Raw genomic sequence first — 27,391 nt, 5'->3', positions numbered from 1 at the left:
CTCTGTCGTCAGGCTGGTATGCGGTGGCGCAATCTCAGCTCACTGCAACTTCCGCCTCCTGGGTTCAAGTGATTCTCCTGCCTCAGCCTCCTGAGTAGCTGGGATTACAGGTGTGCACCACCAGGCCCAACCATTTTTTGTATTTCTAGTAGAGATAGGGTTTCACCATGTTGGCCAGGATGGTCTTCATTTCCTATCTTTGGGATCTGCCTGCCTTGGCCTCCCAAAGTGCTGGGACTACAGGTGTGAGCCAGCACACCTGGCCAACCTTAGCTATTTGAAGTAAATAAAAGGAAGGTTTATTGATCATCCAACTGAAAAACCTAAGTCAGGGCTGACTATAGATGGTTCAGTTGGGCCAGTTTCCTCCCCAGCATCTTCCTCCATGTGTTCATGTTCAGGTTCTCTGGGAAAGAGTGAGAATCTCTTTAAGTCCAATAGTGAGAAGAGGAGACTCATTAATTCTGACCTGGGTTTTATGTTCAGAGATGAACCAGCTCTGGGCAGGGGAATAAGATGCTCTGAATGACCAGATGCAAATCACAGGCTTTGCCCAGGCCCAGGGGTTGGAATCAATGCCTCTGGAGGACTGACCTAGGAATTTATACCTGACAAGAAGTCAGGGTACAGAAACCATGGGGAATGTGAACAGATATTTGGTTACAAAATTAAATCTTCATTGCAGTATTTCCCAGATGTACAATTTCATCAATTCTTTATTCAAAATTATTATAAAATTCTATAATAAAGGATTCTTAGTTGGCCAGGTGTGGTGGCTCATGCCTGTAATCCTAGCACTTTGGGAGGCCAAGGCGGGAGGATTGCTTGAGACCAGGAGTTTGAGACCAGGCTTGGGCAACATAGTGAGACCCCATCTCTTAAAAAAAAATTTTTTTTTTTTGAGATGAAGTCTCACTTTGTTGCCCAGGCTGGAGTACACTGGCGCAATCTTGGCTCACTGTAACCTCCGCCTTCCGTGTTCAAGAGATTCTCCTGCCTCAGCTTCCTGAGTAGCTGGAACTGCAGGCATGTGCCACCATGACTGGCTAACTTTTTATTTTTATTAGTGACAGGGTTTTACCATGTTGGCCAGGCTGGTCTCGAACGCCTGATCTCAGGTGATCTGCCCGCCTCAGCCTCCCAAAGTGATGGAATTACAGACTACAGGCATGAGCCACTGCTTCCAGCCTAAAATTTTTTTTTAAATTTGCTGTGTATGGTGGCATGTGCTTGTAATCTTAGCTACTAGGGAGGATCTCTTGAGCCCAGGAGTTTCAAGGCTGTAGTGAGCCATGATTGTGCCACTGCACTGTAACCTGGGTGACAGAAGTAGACCATGTCTCAAAAAAAAAAAAAAAATCTTAGAATAGTATTATATCTCTGTTCAGTTAGTAGGAATTAAAAAGTCTAACAATTGTTGAAAAAGTTAAGCAACAGAAACTCTCTCATACCCTTCTGATGGGAGTGTACATTACAACTGCTTTGGGAAATAGTTTGGCTTTACTGTATAAGCTAGCAGTCATATTTCCAGATATGTGCACTAGAGAAATATATGCCTAAAGTGCTTGAGATAGCTGTATCAGAAAAATCTTAGTAGTGTTTTCATTTGCTCCAAAGCAGAAACCACACTAGAGGATGAGAATGGTTAAATTGTGGCATATTTACTGAGCAGAATATTACACAGCAATGAAAACAAACTACAGACACAGTAACAACCAAGAAGGGAAAGAAAAAAGCAAGACAAGAATATATGTAGCAATCCATCCACCTCATTGATTCTGTTTATTTTCATCTGCTTCTGGATTTTATATAAATTACGTTTGGTCGGGCTGCACACCTAGGCGATAAATCTCTGAAGAAAAGTTAGGAAATGATAACCATACAAGTTAAGGCACAGTAGCTCATGCCTGTAATCGCAGCACTTCGGGAGGGTGAGGTGGGAGGATCACTTGAGCCCAGGAGTTCCAGACCAGTCTCGGCAACATAGGGAGATCCAGCCTCAAAAAATAAAAATAAAAAAATTATCTGGGTGTGGTGGCATCCTGTGGACCCAGCTACTTGGGAGGCTGAGGTGAGAGAATTGCTTGAGTCCAGGAGGTCGAGGCTGCTGTGAGTTGCCATTGCATCACTGCGCTTCAGCCCAGATGACAGAGCAAGACCCTGCCTCAACAAATCAAATAAAAACCATTTTGTTGGCCGGGCGCAGTGGCTCAAGCCTGTAATCCCAGCACTTTGGGAGGCCGAGGCGGGTGGATCACGAGGTCAAGAGATTGATACCATCCTGGTCAACATGGTGAAACCCCGTCTCTACTAAAAATACAAAAAATTAGCTGGGCATGGTGGCGCGTGCCTATAATCCCAGCTACTCAGGAGGCTGAGGCAGGAGAATTGCCTGAACCCAGGAGGCGGAGGTTGCGGTGAGCCAAGATCGCGCCATTGCACTCCACCCTGGGTAACATGAGTGAAACTCCGTCTCAAAAAAAAAAAAAAAAAAAATTTTGTTAAGGGAGTACTTATGCATGTGGTGGAAGGGGTTTGGGGTCAGAGAAAGGCGCCCGGTCTTTCAGGAGTTCTGGAAATGCTCCATCCCTTGGCCTTGGTGGTAATTAGACTGGTATTTATATAATAATTTAATGAAATTGTATATATACGTTTCCTGTACCTTTCTCTAAGTAAGTAATACCTCATGGTAAAAGCAAATTTTAAAATAGTTTTTATAATGCATATTCCATTAAAAAATGTGGAAAATCTCCAAAACACATGCATGTACAGTAGTTAAATATGTTTAATCTTAAATTTTTTCATGTTATAGAAATTTACATTTTGAAATTTTATTTTTATTTATTTATTTGAGATGGAGTCTCACTTTGTCGCCTAGGCTGGAGTGAGTGCAGCGGCATGATCTTAGCTCACTGCAACCTCCACCTCCCAGGTTCAAACTATTCTCCTGCCTCAGCCTCTCTAGTAGCTGGGATTACAGGTGTGTGCCACCACACCTGGCTAATTCTTGTATTTTTAGTAGAGATGGGGGTTTCACCATGTTGGTCAGGCTGGTCTCAAACTCCTGACCTCAGGTGGTCTGTCCTCTTCAGCCTCCCAAAGTGCTGGGATTACAGGCATGAGCCACTGTGCCTGGCCTTGAAATTTCATTTTTATTTTTTATTTATTTATTTTTTTTTTTTTTGAGACGGAGTTTCACTCTTGTTACCCAGGCTGGAGTGCAATGGCGCGATCTCGGCTCACCGCAACCTCCGCCTCCTGGGTTCAGGCAATTCTCCTGCCCCAGCCTCCTGAGTCGCTGGGATTACAGGCACGCGCCACTATGCCCAGCTGATTTTTTGTATTTTTAGTAGAGACGGGGTTTCACCATGTTGACCAGGATGGTCTCGATCTCTTGACCTCGTGATCCACCCGCCTCGGCCTCCCACAGTGCTGGGATTACAGGCTTGAGCCACCGCGCCCAGCGAAATTTCATTTTTAAAAGCTCTAAATATTTTCCAGATGAGAATTGACCAAATATTATTATTATTTTCTAGGTAAGGGACTCTACTGCAGTAATTAAAGAAGGATAAGTTTGGCATTGCTTCGCTTCTTTTTTTATTGAAGTCCTTCCTGATCAAGCGTCCATATTTCTTCTTAAAGCATATGACACACAGGTATGCCACTAGAAAATTTTAATTTGTGTAGATTTCTTTCTTCAGCTGTTAATTTTTCATTTTGCATAAAAATCAAGTAATTAAATTGTAAAACATCCTGAACATATTCATTGTTAGCTTTAGCACTTTCATTCTTCAGCAGATGTATTTGACTTTCTACATACGTGGCACTTTGTTTTGGTTTGTGTCTGGCCTTATTTTTATTTTTCATTTTTTTTCAAACCAGTATTAAACTGAAAATAATAGACATTGTAACCTGATGGCCCGAATGAGTGAGTAAGTTGGAAAACCAAGAGTAATGGCCTGCACCTCTTTGTGAAAGGCCTGCTTTCCGAAATCTTAGACCTACCCTTCCCTAGAAGGTGCCCACTGCAGGCAACTGGGGGTGTGGCCTGCCTCATGGAGTATTACATTTTTTGATACAAGAACATTTGCTCCTTAAGCATCTTTCTCTAGGAGTTTGAAAGAAAATAAAATACTGTGTTTCAAACTCTTAATTTGTGACTGGGTGGCTGAGATGGGAGGATCTCTTGAGAGTTTGAGCCCAACCTGATCAACATAGTGAGACCCTGTCTAAAAAAATAAAATAATTAACTGGATGTGGTGGTGTGTGCCTGTAGTCCCAGCTACTTGGGAGGCTGAGGCAGTAGGACCACTTGAGCCCAGGAATAGGAATTTAGGCTGCAAGGAACTAGGATCATGGCACTGCACTCTAGGCTGGCCATAGACCAAGACCCTGTCCCTTAAAAAAAAAAAAAAAAATAGGGCTGGGTGCGATGGCTAATGCCTGTAATCCTAGCACTTTGGGAGGCCAAGGCGGGTGGATCACCTGAGGTCAGGAGTTTGAGACAAGCCTGGCCAACATGGCAAAACCACATCTCTACTAAAAATACAAAAAATTAGCCAGGCATGGTGGCAGACACCTATAATCCCAGCCAGGAGGCAGAGGTTGCAGTGAGCTAAGATTGCACCATTGCACTCCAGCCTGGGCAACAAGAGCGAAACCCCATCTCAAAAATATATATATAATAATAAATCTTTCATATGTTAGAACATTAATATAAGTATAAAAAGTTTGAAATGTTTGCTTCCAAAATGAGATTTAATACATAGCTATTTTTCATAAATTGAAAAGTGTCAAGAAAACTGCTGTTCAAATTTCATTTATAATCATAGTATCATCATAGTACCATTCAGTTTTCCCCAATAGTGTCTGGTATTTTTAGTTTGCTTGAAGCAGGGTCCAAATAATTGCAGTTAGGTGATATGTCTGTTGAGTCTCTTAATCAATAGAATACTTTTCCCCATCTCTGTTTTCCTTGCATTTTATTTGTTGGAGAATCCTGGCTGATTGTCCAGTAATCAGAAGTTCCCCCACTCTGGCCTTTGCTGTTTCCACTGGACATGTTCTTCTGCCTCTGGGTGTCTGTAGAGGCCCGTTCCTTCTGGCTCAGCCTTTCAGCACAGGCGCTTCAGAGGTGCATGGCACCCTCACCAGGAGACACACATCTGTACAGATGTGAGATCCAGTGTTGTTTTTTTTTTCCCCTTTTGTCATTTTTATTTTAAAAGACACAGGATCTTGCTATGTTCCCCAGGCTGGTTTTGAACTCCTGGCCTCGAGCATTCCTCCCACATTGGCTTCCCAAAGTATGCTGCAGGCATGAGCCATGGTGCCTGGCAGATCCAGGATTTTTTGAAATCTCATGTTTTATTCTAACAATTGATCAACACATTATAATCTGCCTCTCAGTGTGACCATGTTTTATGCTTTTCACTTCTTCAAATATAGTTGATACTCCAGGAAGATGAACCTTGTCACACTTACAACTTCTACCCCTTACACAGTCCCGGGGCTCCAGCCCCGTGTGGCGGGCATGGCCTTGGGGCGGCCTCCATCTGGAGAGGTGCTGCCTGTGCTTGGTTGCATGTTGAGTGGACTTAGCCCTTGGCTCTTCTCCCTGCTTCCTGTCCAGATGGCAGGACTCTGGCCCTGGGCCAGAAGAGGCACAGTGCCTTTGCATATAGTAAGGGTTGAATGAATACTTTTTAAAAATCCTAACTTGTATGAACCAAGAGATATTGACAATGTTGGGCCCCAAATGACTGTTGTTTTCTTGAAGGCTTTAAGACCATGTCTTATACTGTGATTTAATCAGGTTCTTTCCTAGGTGTCTGCCTGAGTCACTTGGTCTGTGTGTCTCCCCCTCCCTGTCCTAAGGGGGCTTTTCATGTGTGACTGTGATCTGCCTATCTGTCTGGTCAGAATCCAGCCTCCCGTCACTTGCCCAGGGTGCTTCCCGGCGTGGAGCATTTGGCATCAGGTATCAGGAACAGAGTCAGTATGCTGAAATGTTTGCATGAATATGGATTTTCGGAAAGCCTTGTTATCAGCAGGGCACACCTGTCTGCTCATGATCTTTGCCCTTCTCCCTTTATTGGCATCATTTGGATGATACCTCTAATTGCCCTGCTGGGCTGGATGTGGAGCTGCTTTTCCCCAAGTGTGTCATTGCTGTCTTGTGGCAGGAGACTTTTGCTTTGTTTATCTGTTGCTTCCCTTTTTTGGTTTTCCCCGGGCTTTCCAGCTTTTGGAGCACCCTTTTGTCAGCAGATGTACTTTTGTTTCCAGTTTTTAAATTCTAACTAAAATGTAGTTCAACTAAAATCATAGAAATAGGGAACATAAATCATTAGTGTAATGGAGGCAGAGAAGAAAGTAAAAGGGATCCAGTCCACCCCTTTGCTCTACTGGGTATAGATCTGCCTCACCTGTGAGCGAGGGCCTTCCCAAGTAGCTGACGAGAAACTACACTTTCATGAAGTAATTCTCTCAAATTAGAGATGCCTTTCCTTTGGTTAAAAACGAGACCTCAAAATATAGTAAATTTGTGTCTAGAACTGTAGCAAACAGTAAGTAATAGAGTAAAAATTCTGCTTAAAGAAGGCTGTAGAATAACAGTTGCAGACTGAGTGTGGTGGCTCACACCTGTAATCATAGCACTTTGGGAGGCTGAGGTGGATGGATCACTTGAGGTCAGAAGTTTGAGACCACCCTGGCCAACATGGTGAAACCCCGTCTCTACTAAAAATACAAAAAATAGCCGAGTGTGGTGGTGTGCACCTGTAATCCCAGCTCCTCAGGAAGCTGAGGCAAGAGAATCACTTGAACCTGGGAGGCAGAGGTTGCACTGAACCAAGATCACAGCACTGCACTCCAGTCTGGGCAATAGAGTGAGACTCTGTCTCAAAAAAAAAAAAAAAAAAAAGTTGCGGAGCTCAGAGTGCCAGGTGCTGCTGCTCCTGGTAGTTCTGGTCTCGGCCCTTCCTCAGCTCCTCCAAGTGTACTGGCTTAGGGGCCGTTTTTCAGTCACAGTTGCTTTCACTGTAGTTTTCTTAGCGCTGTCTTTGCTCAGTGGATCTGTTGTTGCCATTCAGCAGTCCATTTCTCTCTGTGTGGGAACAAACGTTCTCTTCTCAAACCTGGTGCTCAGGGAGGATAGGAAGTGGGCCATTAAATAGGCGGTCGCCTCGGGTTCCCAGCATGTATATGACCGCCATGCTAACCAGAGGCGCCTGTGTCCAGCATCTGAGCATTGGAACCTCCAAGGTGCTCCCACAAATCAGGATGCCAAACATTAATTGGCAAGTCCCTAAAAGTTGCCTCAAATGCCATCTTTAATGTGTTTAACTGAATTTGCATAATTTTTCTTTATGAATACAATAATTATAAATATAGAATTGCCGTTAACTTATAATGGTCATATCTAAATTTTAGGATAAAGATAGAATTTAACTATTTTTATGCCCATATGTAGGCAATTATAATAAAGCTATTTATGTTTAAATCAAGAAATCTAATCAAAGGTTTTCACAATCCTTCCTCATACACAGCCTCACTTATTTCTTGCTACTTCTGGTGATAAGCCTGCCTGTGGAACACACGGGTATTCCTACCTGTCCACAGCTCAGTGTAAACAGACCAGATATATTCACAGATTAGAAATTACCATCATAGGCCAGGCGGGTGGTTCATGCCCGTAAGCCTAGCACTTTTAAGAGGCTGAGGCAGGACCATTGCTTGAGCCCAGGAGTTCGAGACCTGACTGGGCAACTTGGCGAGACCCTGTATCTACAAAAAATAGAAAAGTTAGCCAGATATGGTGCCGCATGCCTGTAGTCCCAGCTAGTTGGGAGGTTGAGGCAGGAGGATTGTTTCAGTCTGGGAGTTCAAGGCTACAGTGAGCCATGTTCGCACCCTGCACTTCAGCCTGGGTGACAGAGGAAGAAAAGAAAGAAAAAAAAGAAAAGAAATTATCTCAAAAGAAAAAAAAGAAAAGAAATTACCCTTATAGACGTTTTACTGCTGCGAACATGTGTATACATGTGTTTGAGTACCTTTTTTCAGTTCTTCTGAGCATATACCTAAGAGTGGAATTGCTGGTCATATGGTAATGTTTTAATTTTTTGAGGAACTGCCAGCCTCTTTTCCTTAGTGGCTGAACCATTTTACGTTTCCACCAGCAGTGTATGAGGGTTTCAGTTTTTCCACATCCTAACACTTGTTGTTTTCCTTTTTTAAAAAGATTACAGGCCAGATGCGGTAGCTCACACCTGTAATCTCAGAGCTTTGGGAGGCTGAGGTGGGTGGATCACCTGAGCTCAGGAGTTTGAGCCCACCCTGGGCAACATGGTGAAACCCCATCTCTACTAAAATACAAAAAATTAGCTGGGCATGGTGGCACGCACCTGTAGTCCCAGCTACTCGGGAGGCTGGGGCACGAGACTCACTTGAGCCCAAGAGGCAGAGGTTGCAGTGATCTGAGACCGTGCCACTGCACTCCAGCTTAGGCTACAGAATGACACTCTATCTCAAAAAGAAAAAAAAAAAGGCCAGGCACATTGGCTCATGCGTGTAATCCCAACAATTCGGGAAGCCAACATGGGAGGATCATGTGAGCCCAGGAGTTTGAGACCAACCTGGGCAATATAGTGGCACCCTGTCTCTACAGAAAATAAAGTAATTAGTTGGGCCTGGTGGTACACACCTGTATTCCCAGTTATTTGGGAGGCTGAAATGGGAAGATTGCCTGAGCCTGAGCCCAGGAGTTCAAGGCTGCAGCGAACCACGTTCACACTAGTGCACTCTAGCCTGGATGACAGTAAAACCTTGTCTCAAAAAGAAAAGAAAAGAAAAAAATTGCAGCCATCCTACTGAGTGTGAAGTGGGAACTCATTGTGGGTTTGATTTGTATTTATTTTCCTTTCTCCTCTCCTCTCCTCTGCTCTCCCCTCTTCTCCCCTCCCCTCCCCCCCTCTTTTCCCCTCCCCTCTTCCTCCCCTCCTCCTCCCTTTCTTTCCCCTCCCCTCCCCTAACCTCTCTTCTCCTCTCCTCTTGTTTTCTTTCCTTTCGTTTTTTTTTCTTTTTTCTTTTCTTTGACAGAGTTTTCATTCTTGTTGCCCAGGCTAGAGTGCAATGGCACTATCTCCACTCACTGCAACCTCTGCCTCCCAGGTCCAAGTGATTCTCCTGCCTCAGCCCCCCAAGTAGCTGGGATTACAGGCGTGTGCCACCACATCTGGCTAATTTTGTATTTTTAGTAGAGACAGGGTTTCTTCATGTTGGTCAGGCTGTTCTCTCGACCTCCCGACCTCAGATGATCCACCTGCCTTGGCCTCCCAAAGTGCTGGGATTACAGGTGTGAGCCACTGCACCTGGCCTCTTTCCTTTTTTTTTCAAGTTGAAGCAAGTTTCTTAAGAAAGTAAAGGAATAAAGAATGGCTACTCCATAGGCAGAGCCCATGCTGCTTGCTTTTATACTTATTGTTACTTCTTGATTATATGCTAAAAAGGGGTGGATTATTCATGAGTTTTACAGGAAAGGGGTGGGCAGTTCCTGGAACTGAGGGTTTCTCCCCTTTGTAGACCACACAGGGCGACTTCCTGATGTTGCCATGTGGTGCTGGTGGAAGTGTCTTTTAGCATGCTGATGCGTTATAATTAGAGTATAATGGGCAGTGAGGACGACCAGAGGTCACTTTCATTGCCATCTTGGTCTTGGCCAGCTTCTTTACTGCAGCCTGTTTTATCATCAAGGTCTTCATGACCAGTGTCTTGTGCCGACCTCCTGTTTTATCCTGTGACTTAGAATGCCTAACCTGCTGGAAGTGCAGCCCAGTAGGTCTCAGCCATATTTTCCTCACCCCCATTCAAGCTGGAATTGCTCTGGTTCAGATGCCTCTAACATGTTTCCCCGCTCCCTTTCACAGGGGACGCCTTATCATAAAAGTTGTAGAGGGACAAAGATCCATCTTCTGCAACTTCTTCAGGTGGAATGGGGTGATGATATTCTTGCCTATGAGAGTCTCTCGTATTCAGGATAGAGAATAGCTCAGCCAGAAAGCATCAGTATGGTGAGGCCCATTCATAACTCCAAGTTCCAATAAAAGGTGATATCTGGAAGATTAGTAAGTGTTCAGTTTAAGAAAACATTCAGTAAACTTATCCTGCATCCCTACACAAAGAGTACAACAGCAATATATTCCACAACAGTAAAGCAGAATAAGTAAAAGTATCATGAGTAAACTAAATAAGAAGGCTTTCCATGAACTGGGCAGTTGTTGAAACCAAGCTGATACGGGTCACTAGCTGATTCCAGTACATGCCCAGAATTAGAATATTGATCTAGATTTTTACATTCCCCTTCTCTCTTGTTTCTTCTGAGCAGTAGCCAAAGATCACTGGTTGGTTCAGAGGAGTAAGCACGGTTAGCCTCAGTTACAGAAAAAAACTTAAAAACAGCTGATGAGACTAGAATCTAATAACAGCTGTACCGTACTTCCTGACACAGAATGTATTTTCTCTCTCTAGTCTCCCATTTTTACTGAAGACAAATTATGTTAAGACTGACTTGCTTCATTATACTTGGCCTGATTATTTGTATAAAATGCAGCAAGAACAATTATTTTTCACATAGCATTTAAAAAATTGACTTTGATGGTACTTTGTTCCATAAAAGGAACCTCAGATAAGACTTTTTAAAAAGCCAAGCCCAGCCATGGGTTTATACCCTCAAATAACCTGTGAGGAAATTCCTCTCCTCTTGAGGTCTCAAGATGACTTGGGGCTCCTGGGCCTGTCAGAAAGTGACATTCTTTACTTACCATAGGTTAGGAACCCTGCACAGGAACTGTGTAGACAAGGTATGAGGCCATTTTTCCCAAGGGTATTTTATTGGCTCTATAAGTCAAGTTTGAGTCCTTAAAGGGAAGCACACCAATCCAGTCAAAGCCTTGGTAAAGTAACTAGTTTCTCTAATTGCGTCCTGTTGCAAAAGAAAACAGATTCTTACTGCACTTGTGCAAATAACTATATTGCCATAAGAATGCTCACGAATAGTTTCCAAATTCTGGAAAAAGCAGGTAGAGAGAAACAAATATCCTTCAGATTTTATTCACAGAAGTATACTTTACTCAATTATCCAAAGCTGTAAGTAGCTCAAAAGTTTCCTTGACTCTGAAAAACAAAAATGATTAGCAACGTTTTAAGCAAAAAGTCAAAAAAGATTACTTCAGTCTTTTGTTCAATCCACGCAGTTAACTCCTATTCTGCTTCATAATCATTTTAGCTCTCCATGAGACTCCCGAAAGTTTTTTTCTCTATTCTAATGTCACAATCTCCAGTTATTAGAAACCTGTATCTAAGAGCACCTGTCGAAGTCCGGTAGCTGACTATAAACCACCTTTTGAAGAAGATCAACACAATGGTTGTCTGTGGATGACAAAAAGTCTTAAGGCAACCACTACCAAAGGCACAACTGACTAGGAATTTTGATTACTTTTGTGGCATACAATTTTACATAATCATTAATAACATACACTGAGTCAAATCAGAATTCTAGGAGTTTCCCATTACTTTGGAACACATACCAATAACAATTTATGTAAATACAGGTCAAAGAAAGCCAAACACCATTTCATATTTGGCAATGTTTCCTGTATGATTTTTATAACAAATAAGCCAAATTTCACCATTGCATTAGTGTACTATTAATGTTAAACCCAATTCTTAACCAAACGTTATAGACAAATCTGCCTAATTTTAATGTCTGACCATAAGATAAGATTCTTATAAACCTTTTATAACCCTTTACCAATTTTTGTTAAAGAGCAGACCAGTGCTCTAAGAAAAACCTGTTCTGCTTTTAGTCCGGTGTTCAGTTTACAGAACTTATAATAGTTCCCTTTGACTTTAGTCAATATGTTCACACACAGAATTTCTTTTACAAGATTAATATTTCACAGACTTTCCACAACTTTTGCAAACCTCAGCTTTCTCCTAACTGAAAACAATCCCTTAACCCTTTAATCTAGGGCAAAAAAATAAATCCACATTCACATGCCTTCTTTTACTGAAAACACATTTCACTTTCCTTACACACCTCGCGTGTGGAACTGTTTTTCAGGTAGTCTCAAGTATGTCATACTATTAACCCTTAGCAGCTTTTACTTCTGGTGAAAAACTTGGTGAGCAATTTTCATTATGCACTAGGCATGGCGCTTAGGACACCAGGCAGGAGAGCAGATAAGGTCTGACTCTTTCTAGCATAGCTAGGAAGCATGGCCAGCTCCACAGGTCCCCAGGCCTTACCTAGAATCTAACGGCTCTAGGTGATTTGACCTGCTCGATTTAGACCAAATGTTTTTTTTTTTACCAATGATCTTTTTTTTTTAATTTTGTTTCTTTTATTTTACCAATAATCTTTAAATTTTTCTTTACTTCCTACAGCTTAAATCACATGAATTAAAAGGCATTATACTTTTTACTTTTCTGACAAAATATCTGATTTAAGCATTTATTTTTAAGCCAATTAATCAAAGCCTTTTATATCACACACATAACACATATAAATACATAGACAAAAGAAAACCCAGTAGTCGTAAGGCTTTTCATTTGCTAGTTTCCTAATTGGATTACCGGCTTCATGGTGGACCAGGGCTAGGAAAGCATGCAGCTTCACAGCCGAATAAGCAGGCACAGTTGGAAGGCAAAACAGATCCCCAAAAATCGAAGGTCCCATTTTTATACTGAATCCTGGATCCCAAAAGAGAAACGCTACAGAACACAGCAGTGCAGTGATTTTACTGCGTATTTCATTGCCAAGCAACCCAAAGCCAGTCAGCCCTTTCTGTGATCAGCCCATCCCCCACTGGAGTCTTACCTCTCAGTGGGGAAGGGTGAGGATCTCTCCATACCTCCCAGGTGGCCAAGAGCATGCTTTTGATTCAGACATGCAAAGATCCAAGTATCTCCCCCATGCCATTTATCTGTCCCCATAAGTATTAAATATTTTCTACCTAGTTATTACTCACCAAAGCTCTCTCATAATGTGAAGTAATTTCTGATATCCCCGAAAGTAAAAAAAAAAAAAATATCAGATAATGCAGTAATGCAGTGCAAAACAGAACAGAGCCTTAGATTTTGAGAGGTATCTATCCACTTTTAGTAATTCTTGGGCTTCTGTGAGGAAAATAGAGGTTTTTCCCCAAACAGGGTGTGTGGTACCTCGTGTTTTTCCTAAGAAATTCCAGGCTGTTAGAGCTTGAATATCCACTTTTAATTAAGCTGACTTTTTAACCATGGCACTCTTCTAAAAGTCCTTTTCAACCTCTTATTATGCCACTTTAGCCACGCCAAACCACCAATATTCCTGGCTTTTGAACTTTACCAAATGTAACCTCCCAGGTGCTCAGAGAAAGGAAAATTTAAGACAGTTTATGGAGAGGAGGAGAATCAACAAATGGCAAAGGTCACCCAAATACCAACCAGAAAGTGCTCATTTTCTAGGCTGAAAATTGAACCTGAACCCGAGCCACCGTTGTGAAAAGACAGCCTTAACAGCTAAGCTGCAGCATTGGGCAGTTTCCATTGCTTTTCCCAGAAGGAGCCCAGAGCAGTCAATTTTGAGCTTGCAAAGGCTTTTAACTGCTCAAGATAATTTGTAGAACTAACTATGACATGAACCCCAAAATTCCTGTTCCCTGGAAGGTGGAGACCAAGAGAAAGTATTGCCACGTGGTTACAGGGTCAAGCTCTCAAGGGCGATTCTCAAACATGTGGTCTTTGGGCATGATGGTGGCCCTGAATAACAGAAAAGATAGGAAAGGGAAAGGAAAGAAAGGGAGAAAAGCAATGCCTGCAGGAGGGTGGGGAAGGTGAGAGGCTCAAGGAGGCCAGAGAAAGACCCACCCATTGCGGCTGACACTGAATCAGAAGTTCAGGTAGCTGCTTGTTGGGAGCATAGGGATCTTTTACAGCAGTCCCATCAGCTCTAGTTTCCTCCTTGCGGGAGAAAAAGATCCCCATGTCTTGTGATCCTGTACATGCCTAATTCTGTCCCCCACAGCCGTCAGCAAAGAGTGCAAGGCAGATTAATCCAAAGAGAATAGCAGTTATCATCCCAGGGTGTGGTGGCGGGTGCCTGTAGTCCCAACTACGCGAGATGCTGAGGCAGGAGAGTCGCTTGAACCTGGGAGGTGGACGTTGCGGTGAGCAGAGATGGCGCCACTGCCACTGCACTCCAGCCTGGCGACAGAGTGAGACTATGTCTCCAAAAAAAAAAAACAGCTTTATATATATTATATATTCTGGATGCTAGACCCTTAATAGATAATGTGATTTGCAGGTGTTTTCTCCCATTCTGTTAGGTGTCTTTTCACTTTACTGATAACATCCTTTAGTGCACAAAGCTTTTCATGTTGGTGAAGTTCAGTTTATCTAGTTTTTTTTTTTGCTTGTACTTTTTTGTTGTATCTAAGAATCCATTGCCAAATTCAAGGTCATTAAAGATTTACCCCCTGTATTTTCTTCTAAGAATTTTATAGTTTTAGCTATTATATTTTGATTGTTGATCCATTTTGAGTTAGTTTGTATATCTGGAGTGAGGTAGAGGTCCAAGTTCGCTTTGCAAATGTTAATCCAGCTGGCCTAGAACTGTTTGTTAAACTATTCTTTCCTGCTGAATAGTCTCATTTAGCACGCTTGTCAAAAGTCACTTGAGGCCAGGTGCAGTAGCTCATGCCTGTAATCCCAGCACTTTGGGAAGCTAAGTCAGGCAGATCACTTGAGGCCAGGAGTTCAAGACCAGCCTGGCCAACATGATAAAACCCCATCTTTACTAAAAAATGCAGGCTGGGTGCAGTGGCTCACGCCTGTAATCCCAGCACTTTGGGAGGCCGAGGCGGGTGGATTGCAAGGTCAGGAGATCGAGACCATCCTAGCTAACACAGTGAAACCCCATCTCTACTAAAAATACAAAAAATTATTCAGGCGTGGTGGTGTGCGCCTATGGTCCCAGCCACTCATGAGGCTGAGACACAAGAATCGCTTGAACGTGGGAGGCAGAGATTGCAATGAACTGAGATTGTACCACTGCACTCCAGCCTGGGTGATAGGGCGAGACTGTCCAAAAAAAAAAAAAAAAAAAATCACTTGGCCATAGATACATGTGTTTACTTTTGTACTTTCAATTTTATTACATTGGTCTGTATGTCTGTTCTTCTGCCAGTACCACATAGTTTTGATTATTAAAGCTTTGTAGTAAGTTTTAAAAGAGGGAAATATGAGTCTTAAAACATTGGTCTTATTTTTCAGTATATTGTTTTGGCTCTTTCAGGCATCTTGCAGTCCCTTAAGAATTTGAGGATCAGATTTTTATTTTATTTTTCCTGTTGTGGAGATAGTGTCTCACTATATTGCCCATGCTGGTCTTGAACTCCTGGTCTCAAGAGATCCTCCTGCCTCAGCATCTCAAACTACTAGGCATGAGTCATGGTGCCTGGCCTCAGATTTTTTATTTCTGCATAAAAGGGCTGTTGGAAATTTAATAGGGGTTGCACTGAATTTGTAAAACACTTTGGGTAGTATGTTAGGGTACTGCAGTAAAACTGAACCAATTGTGTATATGTATGTGTGTGTGTGTGTGTGTGTGTGTGTCTTAGAGATTTATTAAATGGAATTGGCTCACACATGGAGGTAGGCATGTCCCAAGAGCTGCAGGAGGAGTTGGTGGACTAGAGACGCAAGAGAGCAGATGGTTTACTTCTAGTGCTAGCCCAAGCCTGAAGGCCTGAGAACTGGGGAAGCCAGTGGTGTAGTTCCTGTCTGAAAACTGGCAGGCCAAAGACCCAGGAAGAGCCATTGTTTCAGTTTGAGTCCACAGGCAGGAAAAAAGCTGATGTCTCAGCTTGAAGATAGGCAAGCAGGAAGAACCTGCCTTGATGCAGGGAAAGGGTCAGGCTTTTTGTTTTATTCTGGCCTTGAACTAATTAGATGAGGGCCACTCATATTGAGGATGGCAGTCTGCTTTACTCAGTCTGCCAGTTTAAATATTAATCTCATCCAAAACATCCTCACAGAAACACACCTAGTAATATTTATGCCATTTATTTTATGGATATAAACATTATAAATTATTGGTAATGCCATAGTTAGTATTTACCAAAATATTAAGTTTTCCAATCCATTTACGTGGGGTGTCTTGCCATTTATTTTTGTCTTAATTTATTTCATCAATGTTTGTAGTTTTTATTGAAAAAGTCTTTTGCCTCCTTGGTTAAATTTATTTCTGGGTAGTTTATTATTTTGGATGCTATTGTAAATATAATTGTGTTCTTAATTTCTTTTTTTTTTTTTTTNTTTTTTTTTTTTTTTTGCTTGTTTATTGCTGGTGTATAGAAATGCAGCTAATATTTGTGTGTTGATCTTTACCCTGCAACTATGTTGAATCAATTTCTTAGCTTGTTTTTCTTGTGGTTTCTTTGGAACTTTTTATATATAAGATAATGTTGTCTGTGAATAGAGATAGATTTACTCTTTCTTTTCTGATTTGGATTTTTTTTTTTTTCTGTCTAACTGCTCTGGCTAGAACTTCCAATAAAGTATTGACTAGTAGTGACGAAAACAGGTATCCTTGTCTTGTCCCTGTTTTTAGGTGGAAAGCTTTCAGTTTTTCGCCAGTGTAAATGCATATGGGTTTTCACAGATACCTTTTATCATGCTTAGGAACTTTCCTTCTGTTCCTACTATTCTGAGTGTTTTTATCATGAAAGGGTGTTGGATTTTGTCAAATGCTTTTTCTACATTAATTAAACTGATTGTGTAGGGTTTTTTCCTCTTGTTCTATTAATATATATTACATCAATTGGTTTTTGTGTGTTGAGCCAAACTTGCATTCCTGGGATGACTCTCACTTGGAGTTTTCTAGTATTTTTGGGGAAGGATCTCATTCATTTTTGAAAGACAGTTTTACTGGATATAGAATTCTTGGTTGAAAAATAGCCAGACGTGATGGTGCTGGCCTGTAGTCCCAGCTCCCAGAGAGACTGAGGCAGGAGGATTGCTGAGCCCAGGAGTTGGAGGCTGCAGTGAGCTGTGATTGCACCACTGCACTCCAGCCTGGGTGACAGAGTAAGATCCCATCTCCAAAAACAAAAAAAAAATTCTTAGTTGACAGATTTTTTTCTTTCAGCCCTTTAATTTGTCACCTTTTGGCCTCCTTGGCTTTAGATGAGAAATCACTTGTTAATCTTACTGAGAAATCCTTATATTTGAAGAGTCACTTTTCTCTTGCTGCTTCCTACAGTTTGACTACAGTGTGTCTGGGTGTGGCTCTTTGAATTTATCCAACTTTGAGTTTGTTGAGCTTCCTGGGTATGCAGATTAATGTTTCTCATTAAATGCAAGACTTTTCTACCATTATTTCTTTAAACATTCTTTTTGTCTCTTTCTGAGGTCTTATGATGTATTTGTTTGTACAGTTGATGGTGTCCTGCCAGTTTCTGAGGCTATTTCTTCATTATATAATATAAATTGTCCTAAGTTCTCTGATTGTTATTGCTGTCTGTTGATTTCTGCTGTTGAGCCCCTGCAGTGAATTTTTCATTTCAGTTTTTGTGCTTTTCAACTTCAGAATTTGTTTGGTTCTTTTTTAAAAAAAATTTTTTTCTCTATAAATATTCTCTATTTAGTGAAACATTGTTCTGATGGATCTTTCAGATTTTTGGACATGGTTTTCTTTGGTTCTTTGAACATATTTAAAGTAGCACATTTAAAGTCTTTATCCATAAGTCTAATGTCTGGGCTTCCTCTTGAACAATTTCTGTTACTTGCCTTTTTTCTGCATGTGAACTGTACCTTCTTGTTTCTTTGCATCCCTTGTGATACTGTGTTGAAAACTAGAAGTTTGAATTTATACTGCGGCAGCTTTGGAATGAGATTCTTCCTTCTCCTCTGGGGTTTGTTGGCTACTTGTTATAGTCATTGTTTGTGTAGTTACTTTTCTGAGCTAATTTTATATAGTATATATTCTTTATCATGTGTGGCCACTGAGTTCGCTGTTCCATTAGCATAGTGGTCAGCTCGCAATTAGACAAAGATTTTTTTAAGTACTTAGAACAAAACATGTCTCCCACTCTTTTGAGATGAGGTCTGTGTATTTGTTGGAGCATGCCTTCAACACTCAGCCAGGCATTTGATGGTGATCCCTTAGCATTCGCTGCCTGCTTGCCCAGAACCTGAAGGTCAGCCAGAGGTGAAAGCCTCGGCTTTTTCAGGTCTTTCCTGAACGTGTACAGCTCTGGGCATTTGTGGAGCCTTCTAGATTTCCAAGAATGTGTCAGAGCTTTTCAAACCCTTATTTCTAGGGATCATTTCTATAGTATGTTCAAACCCTTATTTCTAAAACATCTTACTCTTCAGCTTTTCTTCCCATGCTTTTGGTTAAATTTATTGTTTGCCTCAACTGTTACCAGTGGTTCAGGCAGCAGCAAATATGTCTGTCTGTTAATGTTTCCAATAACCTTTTCCCTGCTTTCCCTAGTAGATGCCTCAGCACCAGGAGGTAAAGTCACGCCCTTTGAGCCTGTCTTCCAGGGAGTCAACAGACAGGTCAAAACAAACAGTGGCAGTTCTTTGCAGATGAGGCCCATTCCACTCCCTCTGGGACCAGTGCATGCACCGGAATGGCCGCCTGTTGTCTTCTAGGCCGCTGCTGCAGCCAGCATGGGACCAGAGAAGGTTAAAGTACCGTGGGACTCACTGTTCTTTCTGAGATTCGCTGTTTCTCTTGATTAAGTCTTCTGCCGATTGCTGCAAGTTTTTAGTTTCCAAAGCTTTAAAAAGAATAGATGCTGACAGTTTTTGGCAGTTTTAAAACTTGCACATATTGAAGGATGGACTTTGAGTTCCTTACTCAGCCATTTTTGTGGACATTACTTAGTAGTCATAATTTAAATTTAATATTCTAGGACATAATTTAAATTTGTAAATTATGATCACTTTTGAGTTTGCCAAATTTATGTACACCTTACCTGATTCCACAGGAGATTTAAGGTGGCTTACAAGGATAAATATCATAAAAGATGCAGTGAATTATCCTTGTTGGTATTTGTTGTATACCTGTTGGGTTGAGGACCTGTTAGTAAAAACTGCCCTCCCTGCTGTTGAGAACTTGGTCCTACAGATAGAAATGTTTCCTTGGTGACCTTGAGGTTCTTGCCCTCTGTGTTACATCGGTGGTGGGGAACCAGGGGCTGATTCACCTTGGTGGCTTCCCTCCCGCACAACTGCATTGGTCTGAGGGGGTCCACCAGATTAGTGCCCAGCAGTAGGGATGGTTGTTACTGTCTGCCTCTGAGTTGATTGTGAGAAATGTGTCTGCAGTGTTGGTTTTCCTAAATCCAAAACACTCCTTTGCTCAGGCAGGACAGGTAGGTATTTATATCCTATTCGAGGAGTTCAGATGTCATCTCTATTGTCCTAGCTGCTTCAGGAGGTGATTAGAGGATTCTTACACTTCAGATCAGAGGTGACTGCTCTTGGTGGCTCTTGATCACTGGGAGAGTCAGGGGCCATCAGTAAACCTGAGACTTGTCTGTCCACTGGTTCTGGTGCCTGTTGAGGCGTCTGTCTCCTGCTTTCCCAGCAGCCAGTTCAATCCTGTGGCCATCTTATTGCTACAGAAGGTCACGGGGCTGCTGGCTAGCTCTGCTCAGGGTTCATGTCATTTCTTTCTTCAGCTTTTGTTTAGAAAGCATGTTTTCCTTGAGCAATATCTGTCAATTTGACATAGTGGCTCATTTACTAGTCTCACTGAGAATACCTCCTTTTGGCATTGCTTCTGTGATAGAATTAGGTCTGCCTTCTGTTTTTCTGTGTATATTGGACGGTCCCTTTTTTACCAGCATCACTCACAAGTTAATCAGAATTTTTTTTTTTTTTTTTTTTTTTTTNTTTTTGAGATGGAGTCTTACTTTGTTGCCCAGGCTGGAGTGGAGTGGCACAATCTGGGCTTACTGAAACCTCTGCCTCCCGAGTAGCTGGGACTATAGGCATGTTCAAGCAATTCTCCTGCCTCAGCCCCCCAAGTAGCTGGGACTATAGGCGTGTGCCACCATGCCCGGCTAATTTTTGTATTTTAGTAGAGACAGTGTTTCACCATGTTGGCCAGGCTGGTCTTGGACTCCTGACCTCAAGCGATCCTCCCAGCTGGGATTACAGGCATGAGCCACCACGTGGGCTCAGCCTAATACAATTAAGATTTCTTTTCATTAAAAGACACCATAAATAAGGTCAAGCCATAGTGCTCGCTTTGGCAGCACGTATACTAAAATTGGAACAATATAGAAAAGATTAGCATGGCCCGTGAGCAAGGATGACATGCAAATTAATGAAGCAGTTCCATATTTCTAAATACATGCACCCGTATGTTTATTGCAGCACTATTTACAATAGCAAAGACTTGGAACCAACCCAAATGTCCATCAGTGATAGACTGGTTAAAGAAAATGTGGCACATATACACCATGGAATACTTATGCAGCCATAAGAAAGAATGAGTTGATCTTCTTTGCAGGGACGTGGATGAAGCTGGGAACCATCATTCTCAGCAAACTAACACAGGAACAGAAAACCAAACACTATGGGAGTTGAACAGTGAGAACACATGGACATAGGGAGGGGAACATTACACACTGGGGCCTGACAGGGAGTAGGGGGCTAAGGGAGGAAGAGCGGGGGTGGGGGGATTGGGGAGGGATAACATTAGGAAAAATACCTAATATAGATGACGGGTTGATGGGTGCAGCAAACCACCATGGTACATGTATATCTATGTAACAAACCTACACTTAAAGTATAGTAATTAAAACAACAAAGTCAAGCCATAAATGGGGAAAAGACATCTGTAATACATATAACTAACAAAGGATTAGCTGTTAACAGAGTAAATAGATGTAGGATCTCTCCACATAAATATTGCAAGGGAAAATAATGCAATTAAAAAATGACAGTACCAGGTGCAGTTGTTCATGCTCATAATCCCAGCACTTTGGGAGGCTGAGGTAGAAGGATCGTTTGAGAGGTGGCTGGGCAATGCAGCGAGAACCCCAGCTCCTGAAAAAATTAAAAAATTAGCTGGGACTGGTGGCATGTGCCTATAATCCTAGCTACACTGGAGGCTGAGGTGGGAGGATTGCTTGAGCCCGGGGTTGAGGCCGTAATGAGCCATGATGGCACCACTGTTCTCCAGCCTGGGCAACAGAATGAGTCTCCATCTCCTGAAAACACACACACACACAAAGAAAAAAATGACAAGGAGACACAATTTGGCATTTCACAGAAGAAAAAACAAGTGGCTTCTCAGCATATGAAAAGATGCCAAACCTTTCTAACCAGGATGAGGGCCAGCAAGATTCTTGTCTTTGGTTGGTAGAAATGAAGATGACTGATAACTGTAAGTGTTGGTGAGAGTGTAGGTTCACAGACATTCCCGTGCTGCTGGTGGAAGTGTTTGTTGTTACCTGTGCTTTGGAGAGCAGTTTGGTGCTCAGTTACAAACTTGGCCTTTCATACAACCTATGCGCCAGCAACTCCTCTGTGTTCTCTAGATGTAGAGTCTAGAGCAGGGACTGGTCACCTCTTTCTGTTAGGGACAAGAAAGTAAATATCCTAGGCTTTGTGAACCACATACACACTTAGTCTTTGTTTTATAACACTTTAAAAATCTAAAAAGCAGGCTGGGCATGGTGGCTCACGCCTGTAATCCCAGCACTTTGGGAGGCCAAGGCGGGCCGATCACGAGGTCGAGACCATCCTGGCCAACATGGTGAAACCCCACCTCTACTAAAATATAAAAAATTAGCTGGGTGTGGTGGCGCGTGCCTGTGGTCCCAGCTACTTGGGAGGCTGAGGCAGGGGAATTGCTTGAACCCGGGAAGCGGAGTTTGCAGTGAACTGAGATTGTGCCGCTTTACTGCAGCCTGGCAACAGAGCAAGACTCAATCTCAAAAAAAAAAAAAAAAATCTAAAAAGTATTCTTAGTTCAAAGACCTTACAAAAATAGGCTGCTGGCTAGATTTGACCCAGAGGCTGTAGTTTGCCAATTCCTGATTCTCTGTTCTAGGGGATATACCCTGGAGAAACATAGTTATATGCAGTCTTAGCAGCAGGAGGTCCGGGAAAGCACAGAGCGGGCTGCAGGAGTTGAGTGAGAGGGGAGGATGGGAGGGTGGCCTCCTGGAGAAGGTGGGGGGCTGGCCTGCGTGTGTCTGGGTGGGTTCTGCAGTGGCCTGGCTGGGCCTAGGGGAACTCAGAGCACCTGAGGGACATCGGGCCAGTGTGGAGAGCAGAGTGGCAGCCAGGGCCAGGGCCACAGGTCGAGGCTGGTTGACCCTGATACCTGGCGGTCAAGGCTAGCACCAGCTGCCCTTGCTGCTTGGCTTGGAAAGATGAGTGAGCATCGTAATGGACCAGCAAGTTTGTAAGCAAAGACAGAAAAGACACCTACGATACATATACCTTAACATCAACGTTTTTAAAACTTTTTGTTTTCACAAGTAAGCAATTTCCCACACTTTGCCACAGCAATGTTTTGTGAAGCTGACCCAGTGGCTGGAACGCCAGTTCATCAGTCTCTGAAGTTCTCTGCTGCCAGCGTTCATTCCTGTTTTCTCCTAGCTGTGAAGTCGGGCTGGGAGGCTCTTAGCTCATGTGCCTGTCAGCTTCATGCAGGCAGCAAGAACGGGGCTTGGAAGGAGGGGCTTTGCTGCCCACCCAATAGCTACCTCCCCCCCATGCCCAGGACCTCAGGAGTGGAAGGAATTTGGCTCCTACTTCTCTAAGTAGCAAACAGATGAATTGAGTGAAGGAACGCAGTGCATTTTTGAGGGAGATGGTGAGTTACTTTTGAAAGAAACTTCCTCTGTTTACCTGAGGCGTTACCGTGTCATGGGAAAGGATGGAGGAGGTGTGGAGGTGGGAAATTCTACACAAGAAAAACCCTGCAGTGCAGAGGTGGCTGATGTGAGGCGGCTGGTCGAGGCAGCGGTGTTCCCTGAGGCTTCTGAGTCTGGTGCTCACTGGGTCCCTCTCCTCCCTTCACAGCCCCTCATTCCTTACCAAGGTACATGGGGGTGCAGGGCCGGCCAGGAGCTGTTGAGGAGGGGAGTGGTGTGGCTGAGCCTGAGACAGGAAGGGCATCTGAGCCGGAGCTGCCCTGCAGAGACCTCATAAAGGTCATAAGGCACTGGGCAAAAACTTTTCAAGAAAGTTCATGGTGTGCAAACTGACCTCCACACTGGCCAGCATTCACAAGGATTTTTTCCTTGTAAAAATGGCCACTGCACGGTATCCAGAAAACAAAGACAAGAGAAGCCAGACTTCATTCCACCATCTGGAAACATTTAATTTGTGCTTTGGATAAGTGTTAGCATGTATTTAGGATCATTGATCAAATTATTAGTGTGTTTATGAGTGCACCGTGTAATTTTTATTAAAGCTCAAGTTTCTTCAGGAACTCAATTCAACTCCTTCATGTTCCTGGTTATTGTCGTTTACTTGATCTTGAGGTATCCTTTGGCAGAGCTGTGCAGGCAGGGACCTTTGTGGCTCATTTTGGGGAGCTGTTTGCTTTACCTGTTGGTGGGAACCTGCAGGTGGGAGGCAGCCAGTCTCACAGAGTACCTTGTCAGCAGGTGTGGAAGAGAGACCCGTGTGGTGTCCCCTCTACCAGCACAGCCCTTGGGTACATTGGCATCTACCTGAGCCCCCTTGTGCACGCAGGGAGCCACACCCCTCACATGCTCCCCTCCAGCGCACCGTGGTGTGGCGTGCTCTGTCGTCCACAGTGGGCCCACCCCGCAGCCCTGTGCTCAGCCTGCTGGGTCATGGTGGTGCTAGATTAATAAGATGAGGGTGGACGTCAAAACGGAGCACTTTGGGTACTGTGGGCACACCTCACAGGGCTTCCCCGGGAAGGAGCAGCTCCTGGGCTCCAGAAGCAGGTTGACCAGGCCAACCTGAGTTGTGGCATCGAGAGTCATCTAGCAGAAGTCAGAGAGGAAGGAAAACTGGCTGAGAACAGCCGTTGTTTAGCCAAAAGCTCAGAATGATGCATTGAATTCAGAGTTACGACACAGCAAAGTAGTACTGTATGTGTAATTTTTTTAAACCTCAAGAATACTCTGTTTATTACTAACCTTTTTAAATTTGTGGAGACAGCCTCGCTCTGCACTCAGGCTGGAGTGCAGTGGTGCCGTCATAGCTCAGGGCAGCCTCTACCTCCCGGGCTCAGCAGTCCTCCCACCTCAGCCTCCCAAGGAGCTGGGACCACAGGTGTGCGCCTCTGTGCCTCGCCCAGTTTCTTAAGTACACCTTTTAGGAAGTTCTTTGAATAGTAATATCAATAGTTTCTGTGTGTTTGGGTAAAACAGAAAGGAGGGAAGCATATTTGATCATGTTTTGTTCCCAACACATATTAAAGTTGGAAGGATTCTTTTGTTACCTAAAACCAAAAGACAGCACGTCTCAGACGCTTTTGCCTTCCCAAAGCTGTGTGTTTCCCGGCATGAGGATGTGACGGCGCGCTCTTTACTGTCCTTCCCAGCAGAACGCCTCCTTCCTAAAATGGAGTCGAGTAAGAAGATGGACTCCCCTGGCACGCTGCAGACCAACCCGCCGCTGAAGCTGCACACTGACCGCAGTGCAGGGACGCCGATTTTTGTCCCTGAGCAAGGAGGTTACAAGGAGAAGTTTGTGAAGGCCGTAGAAGACAAGTACAAGTGTGAGAAGTGCCGCCTGGTGCTGTGCAGCCCGAAGCAGACCGAGTGTGGCCACCGCTTCTGCGAGAGCTGCATGGCTGCCCTGCTGAGGTAGGCGCCTTTGCCCGGCCCCCCACCTGCCGCCTCCTTGGCCCTTGGCCTTACTCTGTCCTTCATTCGTTTCTTTAAAATAAAACCTCTAGCGGTGTAAAGCCCTGAAGAAGTCCGTAAAAGCCCCTGGGCCCCGCTTGTGAATCTGCTGGGGAGGTACCGTGGGACCCCGCATCTGAGTTTACTGAGGCCTCCATTTGTCTGACCCATCCCGCCCGCGTCGTTCCACTCTGCCCGCAGAGCCTTGGCGCCCCTTGTATGTGTTGCGGTATTTTATTGAGGAAGCTCACGGTTCCATGGAGGAGACACACCAGGAAATAAGCCAGTCATTTAAGGGCACGTGTGCTGGTGTGCAAGGTGCTGGAAAGAGGCGGGAGGATGGGGTCAGCCTCAAGGACTGGGTGGGTCCCTGCCGGAGCAGAAACCTGGGCCGCACGCTTACATAGCAGGCGCGTGTGCAACGTGCACCCAGCCCTTGGCAGCCCTTCACTGCTGAGCGCCGGCGCCAGCACGCTGGAGGACCGTGAAGGCAGGCTGGAGCTTCCCTGCAGCATAGCATCGGCCAGGACAGCACCTGGATTCACCCTGCAGGCCTCGTGTTTTCTGGCATGGTGCTGGTGCTGGGGTCGCCGCAGGATACCCTGATTTTGGCCACTGCCATCAGGGCATGTTGGCCTGGGAAGGTTGCCAGCTCCTCCCCCCACAGCACTCAAGCCCAGGCTGCCCCCGAGCCCCAGCCTGGGCCTAGCAGCCAGCCCCCTGCCCTGTCACTTACCTTCACCCCCCGCCCTGCTCCTTCTCTGTGCTTTCCTCTGTGGTCTTGCCCACTCATCCCAAAGAGTCAACTCACCTTTGCCCACTTGGGGGCAAAATGACATTTGGGCTTAGTGACAGCACAGGAGACACAGAACACCATGTCTCCTAACACAAGAACTGGACTACACTGTGGGCCCAGGAGAAGCCTCCCGGTGCAGGAGGGGCTGGAGCCCTGCTTTAGGGTGGCCACAGGGGAGGGAGGCTGGTCCGCCTGTGCGGGTACCACTGGCCTTCCAATAGACAGTGAAGCAAGTGGCCTGTGGAGAAGGGCTGGCTGCTTTTACAAAGCAGGAGCAAGGCTCTCCAAGTAAACAGGTATTTACACCGAAGGGCTGCTCTGCAGACACCTGGCTTTGGTTTCTAAAATAAAATTTCACTTTTATATTAAGTGGAGGGGGCTTTCCAAGTGGGACTGAACTAAGCTGCTCTGCTTGGTAACTTCCTTTTGAAAAAAATCACCATTTAAAAAATGCAGCCCTTTTCTCCCATGGCTTCCTCCATAACGCAAATCACGAGGGCGACCTGAAGCTCTGCTTATTGCTGTGAGCCGCTGTGCAGACCTGACCGTAGAGCGAATGCTCCGGGAATCTCCTGAGTCCCCTCAGGAAAGGGACTCCACTCTAATGCGGTCGTGTGTGTTTCCCGACAGCTCCTCAAGTCCAAAATGTACCGCGTGTCAAGAGAGCATCGTTAAAGATAAGGTATTCTTGGTTTGTTTTTTTTTTTAATCATTTTGTCACATTTTCAGCTGGGTAGTACTTTTCACACAGTTTGCATTTGGCATTCTGGCACGACACGTTCCCTCAGTTTTGGCAGCGGATGCCACAGCCTCCTAGGCAGGACGCTGTACCGCATGATCACCTGGGTGGACAGTGGGTTCAGATCCACTTGGCCACTCCCCTGCGGTGTGAGCTCCGTGAGCTCCTTCACCCCCTCACCTGTAATAATCATATCGCCTGCCAAGATGCTGGGAGCTGGTGTGAGGAGTAAGGGGGTTGATGGGAGCAAAGTGCTGAGAGGCCTGTCCCTGGCAGAGCTGTCTGTGGTTGTGTCACTTCTGTCATCACGGGTCTTTATCCCAGACAGCTTCTACTCAGCTCCTACACTGGATTTTACCTTCAGACATGCTAGGCTGAGGGGTTCATTTGAGTTTGCACTCCCCACCCCCTCCCGCCCCTGGTGATACCTTGAAGTCATTAGCCATGAGTGAGATTAGCGCCTTCTTACCCCCTGTGGTTGTCCTCAGCTAGAGCCTGTGGGTGTGTCTGCACATTCAGAGGATGGGGCTGCCAGCCAGCCACCAGCTTCTCTCCTGGGGCCTGGTCCTTCTCATGGAGACTAGCAGTCATCCATGTGCTGCTAAACCCTGCCAGGCACACTTGGAGTTTGAAACTTTTTGAGGTGTAGTTTCGCTCTTATCGCCCAGGCTGCAGCGAGGTGATGCAACTCGGCACACTGCAACCTCTGCCTCTCAGGTTCAAGTGATTCTCATGCCTCAGCCTCCCAAGTAGCTGGGATTATAGGCACAAGCCACCATGCCCAGCTAATTTTTGTATTTTTAGTAGAGATGGGATTTTCACCATGCGGGTTAGGCTGATGTCAAACTCCTGACCTCAGGTGATCTGCCTGCCTCAGCCTCCCAAAGTGCTGGGATTACAGGCGTGAGCCACTGTACCCAGCAATTCATTCTTTTTTTTTTTTTTTTTTTTTTT

At 44.3% G+C, this 27,391-nt stretch overlaps 1 protein-coding gene and 1 non-coding gene across 9 annotated transcripts in view; both read left to right on the top strand.

Moving 5' to 3' along the window:
* Positions 1–27,391, top strand: part of TRAF3 (TNF receptor associated factor 3) — a 127,402-nt gene that overhangs the window by 69,006 nt on the left and 31,005 nt on the right. For 3 of the 8 annotated variants that reach the window (XM_017528051.2, XM_037738292.1, XM_017528050.2), the window contains 3 exons: positions 3,537–3,656; positions 24,602–24,863; positions 26,329–26,380. In XM_017528051.2, the coding sequence (XP_017383540.1) occupies positions 24,619–24,863; positions 26,329–26,380 (297 nt within the window). In that variant the 5' untranslated portion in view covers positions 3,537–3,656; positions 24,602–24,618. Of the gene's footprint in view, positions 1–3,536; positions 3,657–24,598; positions 24,864–26,328; positions 26,381–27,391 lie in introns of all 8 variants that reach the window. The other 5 variants (XM_037738293.1, XM_017528056.2, XM_017528055.2 and 2 more) reach the window with 3 other exon arrangements.
* LOC119471178 lies at positions 20,297–20,404 on the top strand. The gene has a single exon (XR_005200209.1). It is a non-coding gene; the product is annotated as a U6 spliceosomal RNA (small nuclear RNA).

This window comes from Cebus imitator, unplaced genomic scaffold (genome assembly GCF_001604975.1).
Source record: "Cebus imitator isolate Cc_AM_T3 unplaced genomic scaffold, Cebus_imitator-1.0 Scaffold52, whole genome shotgun sequence".
NCBI classification, from domain to species: Eukaryota; Metazoa; Chordata; class Mammalia; order Primates; family Cebidae; genus Cebus; species Cebus imitator.
This window is presented reverse-complemented; position numbering and strand designations above follow the sequence as displayed.